The 15,668-nt window shown below is 63.6% G+C and overlaps 1 protein-coding gene across 1 annotated transcript; it reads right to left on the bottom strand.

Moving 5' to 3' along the window:
* Positions 1–4,635: 4,635 nt before the first annotated feature.
* On the bottom strand, positions 4,636–15,600 carry KRT8 (keratin 8). The gene is given in 11 exon segments (XM_058042007.1): positions 4,636–5,269; positions 5,272–5,385; positions 5,388–5,488; positions 6,156–6,376; positions 6,800–6,925; positions 8,450–8,614; positions 8,692–8,787; positions 8,907–8,967; positions 10,805–11,013; positions 11,833–12,159; positions 15,530–15,600. Coding segments are annotated over 10 exon segments (1,536 nt in total). The 5' UTR covers positions 15,530–15,600; the 3' UTR covers positions 4,636–5,153.
* Positions 15,601–15,668: the final 68 nt, after the last annotated feature.

Here is a 15,668-nt window from a genome sequence, read left to right on the forward strand (position 1 = left end):
GAGGGTGGGAAAGAGGTGGGCTGCCCCCCAGGGTACCCCGGCATCCACCTCTCCCCCCCCGTCCCCAGGCCCTTGGGATCCCAAACCCAGAACAGCCCCTAAAGGGCTGGAATGCGCCCCAAAGCCCAACCAGGGTCCCAAAAACGAGACCACACCCCGAGCCACCCCCCCAGGCCCCCCTTCCTGGGGTTGCCCAGCTCCCCCAGTTAAAAAGGCAACGCTGGCTCCAGACGTGCTGGGTCGGGGGGTGCAGAGCCCCGGGGGCTGCGGGGGATCGAGGGGAGGGCACGGGAGGAGGTTTGGGGTGCCGGGAGCAGAGGAGTGCAGGGGTGTGCGTGTGAAAGTACCGAGAGTTTGGGCGGCTCCTCCTGACGCTAATTACGCAGTTAATTGCCCGACAGGCCCCAGCTTGTCACTGCACCCCAAAACCCCACCCGGGTGGCAGCCGAGGGACCAACCCCTAATACACGCAGGGATACCCCACTGTGGGGCAGAGACCCCCCCAAACACACCCTGGACACGTCTGTGTGAGGAGGTGCCCACCTGAGCACCTGATTTTGGGGGTCCCCTCTGTGGAGAGGTGGGTTTTGGGGTGAAGGAGCCCATTCAGGATCTGTGGGGAGTTGAGCTTGAGGGGGGTCCCACAAAGACAGAGATGGGGGCTGAGGACTCCCTGATCCAGGAACATTTGAGGGGCAGAAAGTGTCTGTCTGAGCCCCCAGATTTTGGGGATCCCCTCCATGGGGAGGTGGGCTTGGAGGAGAAGAAGCCCATTCGTGGATTTGGGGGGGTCTGAGCTTGGATGGACCCTCAGGGATGGAAATGGGGGTTCAGGTTCCCCAGCAGAAAAATCTGGGGGGAAACACAAACCCCCAAGCCCCCCGGGCCTGACCTCATCCTCAGACACAGGGGGACCCCCAAAGGGCAGGGTCCCCCACATTTCCTCCGTCAGCCCTCACAAGGCCCCAGAACCGCCCCCAATGGTTCAGCACCCCCAAACCCCTCAGCCCACCCCCCCATCCCAAGAGGAACCCAGGTGAGCCCAGAAGGAGCCGGGACACCCAAAGCTGTGAAACCCAAACACCCCGAGCTCGACCCCAGCCCCAGACACCGGAGGGCTCCCATGTCCCCCAGCACCCCTCAAGGCCCCCCAGAATGGGCCCAAAGGGACCCCAGGGTCCGGGTCCCCTCTCCCGGCTCCCTCTCAATGCTCCAAAGGCTCAGGGACCCCCCAGACCACAGGGGCGCCCCCGGGCGGGTGAGTCACGGCCCCATCCATGGGCTGAGCCTGCCCCCCCCAGCCCTGGGGGAGCCCGAGGTCCTGGGCGTGAACCCCCAGGGTGGGATCGGGGTCAGATCCTGCGGGGGAGGGATCCCCGCCATGTCCCCGTGCCTCAGTTTCCCTCCCCGGGCACGTCCAGCGCCCGCAGCTCCAGTGCTGGCAGCTTTGGGTGATCGGGGGGATCAAATCCCCCCCCAGGACCCCGTGGGTGCCCCGGGACCCCCGAGGTCCCCCCGCAATGTCCGAGCGGGGCGGGGTGAGAGCCCTGCCCCCAGAGACCGCCCATGGCTGCCCCGTGCCTGATCCGGGGTGCCCCCGCGTGGGGAAGGGGCGAAGCGAGCAGGGGGCGCTGGCACGGGAGGGGCCCTGTCCCACCCCCCGGGGTCCGAGGGTGACACGGGGTGACATCCCGGGGGTCCCACCAAGCCGCAGGGCTCCAGCTCCCCCCACAAACAATCCCTGCCTCAGTTTCCCTGCGTGGGCCCCGTGACCCCCCAGTTTCCAACCGGGAGGAAATTGGTCCGTGGGGCTCAACCGCCACAGATCCCCCCACACCCCCGAAGCCCCTGAGACCCCAGACCCCCCCGCTCGGCTGCACCCCCCACACCCCCCACAGCCCCCCATCTACTCTAGACCACCGCAGACACCCCCAGACCCCCCCCGACCCCGCAGCCCCCAACACCCAAACCCCTCCAGACACCCCCAGACCCACCCCCTGCCCCCCCCGGCTCCTCCAGATCTACCCCAGACCCCCCCAGACCCCTCCCGAACCCCCCAAACCCATCAGGCTCCCCCCTAACCCCATCTGCCCCCAGATCCAACCCCCCCCCACCGCCCCCCAGCCCCCAAATTCCCCGTGGAGCCGGACCCCCCATTCCTAATGAGGACCCCCCATTCCCGACTCACCCCGCCCGAAATTGGGGGGGTTCCACCTCCCGGCTGCCCCAGCCCCGCCCGCGGCTCCATCATTCCCGCTCCTCTGCCGCCCTCCAGCGCCCGCGAACCCCAAAATCACCGGGCCGGGCGGGCCGGGGGCTCTGAGGGCTGCGGGGAGACCCCGAACACCCCCAGCCCTCCCCGCCCCAAAGAAGCCCGTGAGCCCCCAAACCGGGCACGGGGGCAGAGGGGCAGGAAGGAAGGGGGTGCAGGGAGGTGACCCCAATTTAACCCCCCGGGTGGGGGGGGGGGCACCGCTGATCGCACCCCTTTTTTAAGGGTGGGGGGCAGTGTCAGACCCCCCTGGAGCCAGCGCCCCCCTTCACCCCAAGGGCCCCCCAGGAGCCGAGGGCCCCCCCGAATCCCGGGGCCTCCGAGAGGACTCCCCAGATTTGAGGGGCTCGCGGAGGCTCTGAGGGAGCCCCCCCAGCTTGGGACAGCCCTCCCCACCCCCCAAATCGGGGAAGGGTCCCCAAAACCCCTGGGGGGGAACTGGAGCGCCCCGGGGGCTCCGTGCGCTGCGGGACTGCAGCGCCTCCCCGGCTCCTTCGTTAATTGGATTCATTAATTAACCCTCTGCTGGCACGAATTACGGACACCGCGTGTCACCCCCCGGCCCGCGGATGGAACTGGGGGGATGGGGGCACCCCAAAACCTGCAGGGCCGCCAGACCCTGTGGCCACTGCCCCCCCCAGGACCCCCGAATCTGCTGCCAGCCCCAAACCCTCCCTCCCTCCCGGGCACCCAGGGGTTAATGATTGATGGACGGGGGGGTCCCCCCTTCCCCCCATGGGGACCCTCCAGGGCGGCTCCGAGCCCCCCAAAACAGGGCCCGTGCCCCCAACATCTCCACCGGCACCCGCCCAAACAGCCCAGGGCACCCCTTCGACACCCCCAAACCAACTGGGGGGGCCCCGGACCCACAAACAAGGCCGCTGCCCCCCCCGCTGCTCCAGAATGGGGGGCAGTGAGGGGTTTTGGGGTGCGGTGGCGCCCCGAGAGAAAAGGGCCCCACAAAGCCCCCCTAGAGGGACACGGGCACCCCAAAACAGACCCTGGTACGCCTGGATGAGCCCAGGAAGGGACCCAGGCACCCCAAAATGGATTCTGATGTCCCAGAGGGGGTCCGGGCACCCCAAAACAAGCCATGGCATCCCAAAACAGAGGCAGGCACCCCAAAACGAGCTCTGAGGGCCCAGGGTGGGTACTTGTACCCCCAAACTGACCCAAGTACCCTGGAAATGGTTCTGGCACCCCAGAGGGAATCCGGGAACCCCAAAACAGGCCCTGGCACCCCCTGAGGGAAATGGCCACCCCCAAAAAAGCCCTGGCACTCCGAGGCAGATCCTGGAATCCCAGAAGGGACCACGGCCCCCCAAAACTGGGATGGGTCCTGGTGTGCCAAAACGCTCCTAGGCAGCCCGGGATGGGCACAGAGACCCTAAAACTGCTCTGGGCGTCCAAGAAAGGACCCAGGCACCCCAAAACAGGGATTGCTATCCCAAAACAAGTCCTGGCACCCCTGGAAGGGTCCTGATGGCCCAGGAGGGACCCCCAAACAGATACTGACAGCCCACGATGGGTCCTGGCACCCCAAAACTCAGCCAGACATCCAAAAAGGGACCTGGGCACGTTGGCACGGTCACAGACACCCCAGGAGGGACCCAGGTGCCCCAGGACGAGTCCTGGTACCCCAAAACAAACCCGGGCACCCACGGATGGGTTCTGGCACCCCAACACCGACCCGGGCACCCCAAGATAGATCCCGGCACCTGGGAGAGATCCAGGCAACTCCAAATAGGTATTGGCACCTTGGGATGGGTCCTGGCACCCCAAAACTGGTCCTGGCACCCCAGGAAGGGAGCCGGGCACCCCAAGATTGGTCCTGGCAGCCACAGATGGGTCCTGGCACTCTAAAACGGATTCTAGGACCCCCAAACAGACCCAGAGACCTCAAAAGTGATCTGGCAACACCAAGACTTGTCCCAGTCCCCCAAGAAAGTCTTGGGAACCCCAAAACAACACCAGGCACCCCGATATATGAATCCCGCCACACTCAGATTGATCTAAGCCCCCCAATATCGTCCTGGCGCCCCAAAACGCCCCAGGCAGCCTGGGATGAGCCCCGGCCCCCTCAGTTATCAACACTCCCGAATTTCCCAGGTTTTATTCCAGCAGCAAGCAGAACAGGGGGGGAGGCCCAGAGCCCCCAGCTGCCTCCCCCCGTCCCAGAGGGGACAATGGGGGGGTTGGAGCCCCCGGGGGAGACTGGCACTGGCACTGGCACTGGCTCAGGTCGTCAGCAGAGGGTGCCTGGTGTCCTGTGGGGAGCTGGGCACCCCCGGCCAGGGGACCAGCATGGAGCGGGGACACACCAAGGGCGGGGCTCAGCAGGTCAGGACATGGGGGACCCCCCCGGGCAGGGAATGGGCTCAGCCGGCCTGGACAAGGGGGATCCCCCACCAAAGATCCCCCCAGGACATGGGCAGGACCCCCCAGGAAAGGGGAATCAGGCAGCCTGGACTCGCGGGGACCCCCCCGGGCAGGAAAGAGGGGACCGGGCTGGGGGGCTCAGAATGTCAGGACATGGGGGACCCTCCCCCCCACCTCGGAAAAGGGGGTTCAGCTTGGGAGGATGTGGGGGAGCACCCTGAGAAGGGGAGGCCCAGGGGTCTCAGCTGGGCGGGACATGGAGACCCCCCCTCGGGAAAGGGGGTTCGCTCGGCCAGGACTCAGGGGGACACCCTGGGGGCTCAGGGAACGTGGAGGAGCCCCGTGGGAAAGGGGGGTTCGGTTTGTGTGGGCGTGGGGGACACCCCAGGAAGGGGGGCCCAGGGCGGGCTCGGCAGGTCGGGATTTAGGGTTTGCTCAGGAAAGAGGGGGGCTCAGCTCAGCCGGCCAAGCCAAGGCCTGGGGGGTCCCCAGGAAAGGCGCCTCAGCTTTCCAGGACGTCGGAGGACTCGGACACGAGCTTCCCGTCGCGGGTCTCGATCTTCTTGATGACGATGGCCCGGGACTTGAGGGGGGCCGTGCTCTCGGGGGGCGGGGGCGGCACCGAGTACCCTGAGCTGACCACGGCCCCCCCAAAGGCCCCCCCAAATCCCCCCCCAAAACCTCCCCCGAGTCCACCTGTGAGGAAGAGGGAGCAGCTGTGAGGAGGGGCACGGGGGGGGCACCCAAAATCGGGGGGTTCCGGGGACCCCCCCAAACTCACCCAGGTACCCCGAAGGCTTGGTGTGGATGCTCAGGTTCTGCACAGCAGCCTCCAGCCTGGGGGGCCCCCCAAATAGGATCAGTGATGGGGTGGGGGATAAAGGACATGGCCTGGGGGGAAACCTGGGGGTGGGGGGGGAAGGTTGTCCCCCAAAACTTTCCCCTCAAGAGGAGCAGTGATGGGGGGTTTATTTAAGGGACATGGCCAAAGTGCGGGGGGTGGGAGGGGGGTCTCCCAAACGGAGTGGTTTGGGAGGGAGAGGAATGAGGGACATGGTCAAGAGGGGGGGATTTGGGATGTTCATGGGATGTGAAACATGGGACATGCAATGTCCGCGGGATATGGGATACCCCAGGGTAAGGGATGTGGGATATGGGGTGTCCATGGGACATGGGACAGGATATGGGATGTGGGATATGGGATGTCCCTGTAGTGTGGGATATGGAACGTGGGATATGGGATGTCCCTGTAGTGTGGGATATGGAACGTGGGATGCCCCTGAAATACGGGATCCTCGCGGGATATGGGACATGGAGCACAGAATGTTCATGGTATCCAGGATGAAGGGTGTGGTAAAGGGGATGCCCATGGGATATGGGATGGAACATCACCAGGTGTGAGATATGGATGCCCAGAGGTTCTGGGATGTGGGATGCAGTGGGTTATGGGATGTGGGATGCCCATGGGATCTGGGATCTGGGATTTGGGACTGGGGCTTCCCACCTGCTCTCCTCGCCCTCCAGCAGCTTCCTGTAGGTCGCAATCTCGATGTCCAGGGCCAGCTTGACGTTCATGAGCTCCTGGTACTCCCGGAGCTGCCGGGCCAGGTCCTGCTTGGCCTGGGCCAGGGCCCCCTCCAGGTCGGTCAGCTTGGCCCTGGCGTCCCTCAGTGCCAGCTCCCCGCGCTCCTCAGCCTCGGCCACGGCCGCCTCCAGCCCAGAGCGCTGCAGAACAGGACGCTGAGCGCAGCAGCCCCCCAGACCAGCGTCCCCATCACCCAAAATCCCCAGTATCCCAATGTCCCTCACCCCCTCAGTGTCTCCATGCCCGAGTATACCCAGTGTCCCATCATTCCATGTCCTGTCATCCTCTGTGCTCCAGTGTCCCTGTGTCCCAGTATTCCCTCTGTGCTCCAGTGTCCCTGTGTCCCAGTATATATATATCCCCCTTTTCCCACCAGTATTCTCCCAGTCCTCAAAATCCCCCACGTCTCCAAGCCATCGCTCTCTCCTCCCGTTTCCCAGATGACATCCCAAGGGATCCTCAGGAATCCAGTGTGGGGGTTCCCAGGGGGTGCTGGGAGATGGGGGGGGGGGGGGGGGGCAGGCCGTATGCTTCCAAATTCCCATCCGAGTTGGACCCCAAACCTGGTTTTTCAGAGCCTCAATCTCTGCCTGGATCCGCTGGATGCGCCGGTTCAGCTCCTGGATCTGGCCGCGGGTCTGGCGCAGGTCGTCCCCCTGCTTCCCAGCTGCTGTCTTCAGCTCTTCGTACTGGAGGCACCAGACAGGGGTGGCAATGTGGGGCATCCCCCAAACCCACCAGCGCCCCAAAACTGGTAGGAAAAAGCTGGGATGTGGCCAAACTTGGAGGGATAGTCCAGGGTGGGATGCGGTAGATCTGGCTGGGTTTGGGGCTGGGATGTTGGAGGGATGGAGATGGGGGGATCCCCCTTTTTCACCAGCACCCAAAAATCTGGGATGGAAGAGCTGGGATGCAGTGGAGGCAGGAGGGATGCCCTGACAGGGATGTGGTAGCTCCAGTTGGAATTTGGGGGGTCCAGCTGGATGTGGAATCGAGATCCTGGGGGAATGGAGATTGAAGGGACCCCTCTTTTCCCCCAGCACCCCAAAATTTGGGATGGAAGAGCTGGGATTTGCCTGTATGAAGAAGGATGTTCCAACCGGGATCTGGGAACCCTGGGAACACAGAAGGATGTGGGATCTGGGATCTCAGGGGATAGAGATGAGGGGACCCCTCTGTCCCCCAGCACACCAAAACCAGCGTGGAGAGAGCTGGGATGTGGCCACGCCAGGAGGGATGCTCCAGCTGGGATGCCATGGGTCCAGTTTGGAGTCAGGGTCTTGATGGGATGGGGAGGGGGGAGCCTAATTTTTCTAGCAGCACCCCAAAAATTCAGAGGAAAGAGCCGGGATGCAGCGCTGCTGGGAGGGCTGAGCCAGCTGGGATGTGGTGGGTCTGGCTGGGCTTCAGTCTGGGATCCCAGCGAGATGAGGCCCCCCACTTTCCACCAGCATCCCAAAACGGAGGATGAAAGAGCCCGGGAAGTTCTGGCACCGGGATCTGCACCAGGAATGGAGATGGGGGCCCCTCCCTGCCCCGTGGCGCCCCGGGACTGGGGTGAGCCCACGCCAGGGGGAACGCTGCAGGCTGGGATGTGGCAGCTCCGGTTGGGTCTCCAGCCAGAATTTCTCCCACGCAGCAGCTGCTCCCTCCAGGGCAGGGAGGAAGATGAGGAGGATGAGGAGGAGGAAGATGAGGAGGAGGAGAAGGAGGAGGAAGGATTTGGGGCAGGGAGGAGGAGGAAGAGAAAGATGTTTCAGGAAGCAGGAAGGAGCAGGAGGATGGGGCAGGGTGGAGGAGGAAGGTGCAGGAAGGAGGAAGAGGAAGGCTCCTCCAGCATGGAGGAGGTGACAAGGAGGAAGAAGGATTGAGGCACAGGGAGGAGGGGGATGAAGGCTTGAGAACTCGGAGTAGGATTGGGGAGCAAGGAAGAGGATGAAGACTTGAGAAGCAGGGAGGAGGAAGGCTCAGGGCAGGGAGGAGAAGTAGGAATAAGAGAGGATGGGGCAGGGAGGAGGATGAAGGCTCAGGGTGTGGAAGAGGAGGAGGAAGTTTTAGGGAGAAAAGAGGAGGAAGATGAAGGTTTGGGGAGCAGGCGGAGAGGAGGAGGATTAGTGGTAAGCAAGGAGGAGGAAGAAGGTTTGGGGAACAAGGAAGAGGAGGAGGAGGAGGAAGATGAAGGCTTGGGCAGCGGCAGGGGGTGCTCTCCTGACCTTGACCTGGTAGAGGCCTTCGGCCTCGGCGCGGCTGCGGCCGGCGATGTCCTCGTACTGCGCCCGCACGTCCGCCAGCACCCCGGCCATGTCCAGCTGGCGGCTGTTGTCCATGGACACCACCACGGCCGTGTCCGACACCTGCGCCCGCAGCTCCTGCAGCTCCTGCGCACGCGGGGCACGCCTTGAGCAGGGGGGCACCCCCCGAACCCCGGCACCCCGAATCCCAGGCAGCCCCAAACCTCTTCGTAGAGCTGCCGCAGGAAGTTTATCTCGTCCGTCAGGCTCTCCAGGCGTGATTCCAGCTCCACCTTGGACATGTAGGCTTCATCCACGTCCTGCGGGAACACCCCCGTCACCCCCCGTTCCAGCACCCCCAGGGACCCCCACAGCAACCCCTTGGTCTCAGGCACTCCCCCCATGTCGGGGTCCCCCCTCAGTGTCGGGGCTCCCCCACCTTTTTGAGCAGCACGAACTCGTTCTCTTTCTCTGTGCGGTGGTTGATCTCCTCCTCATACCTGGGCAGGGGGAACAGGGGCACATGGAGAAATGGGCATGGGGGACATGGGGACAGGGGGAACATGGGGATGGGAGCTGGGGGGACATGGGGACAGGGGGAACATGGGGATATGGGCATGGGGGACATGGAGAAATGGGCATGGGGGACATGGGGACAGGGGGAACATGGGGATGGGAGCTGGGGGGACATGGGGACAGGGGGAACATGGGGATATGGGAATGGGGGACATGGGGACAGGGGGAACATGGGGATATGGGAATGGGGGACATGGGGACAGGGGCAACATGGGGATGGGAGTTGGGGGGACATGGGGACAGGGGGAACATGGGGACATGGGAATGGGGGACATGGGGACAGGGGGAACATGGGGATGGGAGCTGGGGGAACATGGGGACAGGGGGAACATGGGGATGGGAGCTGGGGGGACATGGAGACAGGGGGAACATGGGGATATGGGAATGGGGGACATGGAGAAATGGGCATGGGGGACATGGGGACAGGGGGAACATGGGGATGGGAGCTGGGGGGACATGGGGACAGGGGGAACATGGGGATATGGGAATGGGGGACATGGAGAAATGGGCATGGGGGATGTGGGGATAGGGGGAACATGGGGATGGGAGCTGGGGGGACATGGGGACAGGGGGAACATGGGGACATGGGAATGGGGGACATGGGGACAGGGGGAACATGGGGATATGGGAATGGGGGACGTGGGGACAGGGGGAACATGGGGATATGGGCATGGGGGACGTGGGGACAGGGGGAACATGGGGACATGGGAATGGGGGACATGGGGACAGGGGGAACATGGGGATGGGAGTTGGGGGGACATGGGGACAGGGGGAACATGGGGATATGGGAATGGGGGACATGGGGACAGGGGGAACATGGGGATGGGAGTTGGGGGGACATGGGGACAGGGGGAACATGGGGATGGGAGCTGGGGGGACATGGGGACAGGGGGAACATGGGGATATGGGCATGGGGGACGTGGGGACAGGGGGAACATGGGGACATGGGAATGGGGGACATGGGGACAGGGGGAACATGGGGATATGGGAATGGGGGACATGGAGAAATGGGCATGGGGGATGTGGGGATAGGGGGAACATGGGGATATGGGAATGGGGGACATGGGGACAGGGGGAACATGGGGATGGGAGTTGGGGGGACATGGGGACAGGGGGAACATGGGGATGGGAGCTGGGGGGACATGGGGACAGGGGGAACATGGGGATGGGAGTTAGGGGGACATGGGGAACATGGGGATATGGGCATGGGGGACATGGAGAAATGGGCATGGGGTGACATGGGGACAGGGGATATGGAGACAGTAGGGAGGGGACATGGTGACAGGGGGGACATGGGTCTATGGGGACATTGGGACAGGGAGGGATACGAGGATGGGTGACATGGGAACATGGGGACACAAGGGGGTGGGAGGACATGGGGAGGGAGGGACAGGGGGACCAAGGGACAAGATGACGGGAGGATGTGGGGACATAGGGAGGACTTAGACCGGGGATGTGGGGACATGAGGATTCAGGGAGACCCAGGGACACGGTGGGGGCATCGAGGGCCGGGGGACACGGGGATGAAGGGCCGTGGGGGTGAGGGCACACAGGGTGGGGACACAGGGATACGTGGGGGAACACTCCGGGACACAGATGTGCCCTTGAGTTCCTCCAGGAGGCTGCAGGCGTGGCCTGGGCGGCATCAGCAGGCACAGGGTGGCATTGGGGGGCTACAAGGTGGCGTTGGGAGGCTGTGTGGGGGGGTCTGGGGAGACAGGGGGGACCCAGGAGATTTAGGGGACATTTGGGGACACTGACTTGGCCTTGAACTCCTCGACCAGCCCGCGGACGTGGCCGAGCTCTGCGCGCAGCCGCTGCCGCTCCTGCCCCAGCGCCTCCAGCTGCCGCCGCAGGGTCCCCGCGTAGCCCTCGAGGAGCCCCCCCAGGCTGCTGCGGGGAGGGGGCTGCGCCCGCAGGAGCCCCCACTTGGTCTCCAGGAGTTTGTTCTGCTGCTCCAGGAACCGCACCTGCGGACAGGGAACGGCACCCCAAAACCAGCCAAAATCGCCCCAAAATCACACCTGGGGGAAAGCGGGATCGGGGCCACTCCCATACCTCAAAGTCACCCCGAAGACACCTCCACCCCCAATCACACCTGGAGGAAAGGGGCTCAGGGGCAATCCCACTCCCCAGAATCACCTCACAATCAGTCCACACCCCAAAATTACCCCAAAATCACCCCTGCACCCCAAAATCCCGCTTGGGTGAAAACAGGATCTGGGGCGCTCCCATACCTCAAAATCACCCCAAAAACACCTCCACTCCCAATTCATACCTGGGGGGAAAGGGGGAAAAGGGAATCAGAACCCCAAAATTACCCCCACATCAGCCCCGGGAGAATGGGTTGGGCTGGAGGGGGGCATAGAGTGTAAGGGGGGGCGGGGGAAGATCTGGGGTCCTGGGGCAAGCTGAGTGTCCTTGGGTAACTCAGGAGGGTTCAGGGTGTCCCCAAAAGGGGGCGTCAATGTCTCTGAGGGTCTCAGAAAGTCCCCAGAGGTGCTCAGGAGGTCCCAGCTGATCCAGAGGGTCCCTGAAGGGCACCCAGAAGGGCTTCTCAGTGTCCCCAGGGGTCTCAGGAGGGCCCCAGAGGTGCTTGGGACGTCCCATCTGAGACTCGGCGGGTCCCAGAGAAGGTCTCAAGTCCCCAAGGGTACAGAAGTCCCCAGAGATGTTCAGGAGGTCCCAAGGTGGTCTCAATGTCCCCAGGTGTCCCAGGTGCCCCAAGAGGTCCCAGAAGCCAGTCCCCAGGGTGGTCCCACCGCTCCTCGGGGTCCCCCCAGCCCCACCTTGTCGATGAAGGCGGCGAATTTATCGTTGAGCGTCTTGATCTGCTCCTTCTCCTCCCGGCGCAGCTCCTGCAGCTCGGGATCCACGGCCACGTCCAGCGGCGCCAGCAGACTCCGGTTGATGGTGACGGCCGTGATGCCCCCGCCCGGCACCCACGAGGGTCCCCCGAGCCCCCCGGAGCCGCCGCGGAGCCCCCCGTAAGGGCCGAGAGCCGGCGCCGCGCTCATCCTCAGCGCCGGAGCGGCCGTGAAGGAGCGGGACGAGAAGGAGCGGCCCGGAACGGCCGAGCTGCTCCGCAGCGGCTGCCGGGGGATGGAGACCGACATCTGAGAGGGGAGAGTGCGAACGGAGGCTGGAGAGAGCCTGCCAAGGGCTCGGGAGGTGCGAAAGAGCGGGGTGGCTGGAGAAGATTGGGAGGAGGTTGGAAGCTGGGGAAGGAGATAGCAGGGAGTTTGGAAAGAGGTTGGAAAGTGGGTTGGGGGAGGCTGAGGGGGATGAGGAGGCTGCAGGGAGGATGGAGAAGGTTAGAAGGAGGATGAGGAGATTGGTGCAAGTTTGGAAGAGGGTTGGAGAAGGTCCTCAGCTGAGGAGGACGACCGGAGGAGGCTGCGGACGGCTGGAAGAGGCTGAAGAGGCTCAGGATGATGAGGACGGCTGGAGCAGGTTGGAGACGGCTGAGGAGGACGAGGCCGAAGGCCGCGCTCGGGGCAGGGAGGCTCCGGCGGCCGCCCCGGCAGGACCGGCCGGACGGGTCGGGCCAGGACGGGCCGGGCCGGGCGGAGCGGCCGGGCGGGTTCCGGGCGCCTTCCCGCTGTGGTTCCCGGCTTGGTTCTCGGGTTTACCCCAGAGCCGGGGGAGGAGAAGCGGGGGGAGGGACCGGAGCTTTAACCCCTTCGGGACGCGCGATTGGCGGGATCACCGGCACCCACCGGCATCGGGACGGGAGGGTACGCGGGGCTGCGCTTACCCCAAAATGCGGCCCCTGTGCTCCCCACCCCCGCCGCGCCCCCTCCCGAAGCAGGAGACCCACTGACACTCCCTAGGGAGCGTCCCCAGCCCTTCCCCACCGTGTCCCCGCACCTGAGTCTCCTAATCTGAGTCTCTGACTCCACGGCACCAAGTCCTGTCACCCAGTTTGGGCCCCCGACCCCCAACCCCAGTCCGGATCCCCCCAGTCTCAGCCCCCAACCCCTGACCCAAGCTCATGTCCCCAGCTTGTCCCCCAGTCTGGGTCTCCAGACCGATGTCACCACCCTGTGTCCCGCAGTCTGCATCCCCAGCACCACATCCCCAGTCTGTGACCCCAAACTATTCCCCCAACCCCTGACCCCAGCCCCCAAATCACAACATGGGACTCCAGTCACATCACTCCAAATCTGTCCCCAGCCCTGTCCCCAGGCCTCACCAGGGCCTGTCCCCAGTGCCAACCTCAGTGGCAAACTAGGGAAAACATCCCCAAAAGGGCATGGGATGGATGGATGGATGGATGGATGGATGGATGGATGGATGGATGGATGGATGGATGGATGGATGGATGGATGGATGGATGGATGGAAGTTCAGGTGTGTGCAGGTGGCTCTGACAGGTGCCAGTGTGTGCAGTGGTGTCTCCAGCCCAGACTTGCCCGGCACGAGGGCGGCACACGCTGGGCACTGGCAGGGCGGCACCCACGGGTTTGGGATCCTGCAGCGGGGATCGAGAGGGAGCTTCCTCCCTTCTTCCCTTCCCTTCCCTTCCCTTCCCTTCCCTTCCCTTCCCTTCCCTTCCCTTCCCTTCCCTTCCCTTCCCTTCCCTTCCCTTCCCTTCCCTTCCCTTCCCTTCCCTTCCCTTCCCTTCCCTTCCCTTCCCTTCCCTTCCCTTCCCTTCCCTTCCCTTCCTCCCTTCTCCATCCAGATTCCACCGCGGGAGGTCAGTAGGTCTGAGCAGCCCCGCCCCACAGGGAGGGTCTCCAGCCCCCCCCCAGACCTGCGACGGCTGGGAGGGGACAGGATCTGCTCCCCCCTCCGCCCCCCCAGAGGCTCCCACCACCTCCAGCTCCCTCCCTAAATCCCGCCCGTCTTATCAGGAAGGAATTTCCAGAGATAACCCTGGGAGGGGGGGTAGGGCGGGCCCCAGACCCTGCAGGACACTGCCCCACACCCCCACGATCACCCAAGGAGCAGTGGGGACCCCCTAAGCCCTTGACGCCCCCCTCCGCCATCAGATGGGGACACTGAGGCACGGAGGGACACGGGGGGATGGGGGACCTTATGGCCATGGGGGGGACTCGGGGGAACACGGGAGGACGCGAGGAGTGGACGCTGGGGGACACCGGGTGACACGGGAGGGACACAGCGGGGGCAGGTGCGGGGACACCGGGGGCTCACGGGGACACGGGGGACACAGGGGCGGGGGGACACGGGTGGGACACGTCACCCCCGCGGAACGCCCGGAATGTTCCCGATAAGGCCCAGGGTGGGAGCAGCCCCGACATCCCCGCCCCTGTGTCCCTTCAGGGGCTCCCAGGGGGTCCCCAAAGAGGGACGAGGCCGCTGGACCCCGGGCGGGACCCCCGGCTCTGGCACCTCGGGGACCCCGCGGGGAAAATGGAGAAAAAAGGAGGGAAAGGGGGAGATGGGGTAGAACAGGATAAAATTGGGCATAAGTGGGGGGAAAATTGGGCAGGAACGGGGCAAAACGAAAGGAATGGAAGGGGAAGGATTGGGGCAAAGCAGAGAAAAACGTGGGTGAAAAGGGAAATGGGAGAAAAAAGGGAAGGACAAAACGGGCAGAAACAGCAAAAAAAAAAGGGGGGGAAACCAGCAAAACTGGACAGAAATGGGGCAAAATCGGGCAAAAAGGGATAAATGGGACATGAATGGGATAAAACAGGGCAAGATCAGGCAAAAAGGGTTAACGTGGAACAAGACTGGGATAAAATTACAAAATAGGGCAAAAATTAGTAAAATGGGACAGGAATGGGGTAAGACAGCAAAATGAGGCAAAACAGCAAAATGGGAAGGTTTTGCATAAATGGAGTAAAATGGAGAAAAAGGAATGGAGGAAATGGGGGAAAATGAGAAATGGGCAAAAATGGGACAAAAATGAGATAAAGCAAGCCAGGAATGGCTCAAAAGTCGGCAAAAATTATTGAATGGGATATGAACAGGGCAAAAAAGGACAAAATGGGGCAAAATGGGGAAAACTGAGCAAAACAGGACAGGAATAGGGTAAAAGAGGGGGTCTCGGATCAGGCAGGGGCTGCAGCAGCGCAAAGATCAGTAGGGTGATGTGGGGCTGGCAATGGTGACCCGAAAATGTGTGGGGCTGACCCTGCCCCGCATCCCACAGTTCTGGGGCCAAGTCCTATTCCTTCGTCCCCCACCCCACAGTTATGGGGTCGATCCCATCATTGTGAACACACACCACAAGTTCTGGGTCAGACATCCATCCCTCCAACCCTCATCCTCACAGTTCTGGGGCTGATTCCTTTCCCTCTGCCCCCTACCCCACAGTTCTGGGTCATACCCCTTTCCACCCACCCCGCACCCCACAAGTTTTGGGGTTGATTCGCTTTCCCAGTTCTGGGTCAGACTCCCAAACCTCTGCCTCACATCCCACGAGTTTTGGGGCTGATTATTTTCCCTCGCACCCCACTGCTCAGGTTTTGGGGCCAGTCCCCGCAGGAACAAAGCCCTGGGCCGGCTCCAGCCGCACCTTCCCTTCCCGGGAGCGAGGCCGTGGGGAGGTGCCGCGGGGCCGCTCCCGGCTATAAATCCCGGCCAGAATTCCCGCCCGGAATTCCATCCGCGCGTCCGTCCGTGCCGCTCTCAGGCTCCCGCCGTCGTGCCGCCGA

This window comes from Melospiza georgiana, chromosome 29 (genome assembly GCF_028018845.1).
Source record: "Melospiza georgiana isolate bMelGeo1 chromosome 29, bMelGeo1.pri, whole genome shotgun sequence".
Lineage (NCBI taxonomy): Eukaryota > Metazoa > Chordata > Aves > Passeriformes > Passerellidae > Melospiza > Melospiza georgiana.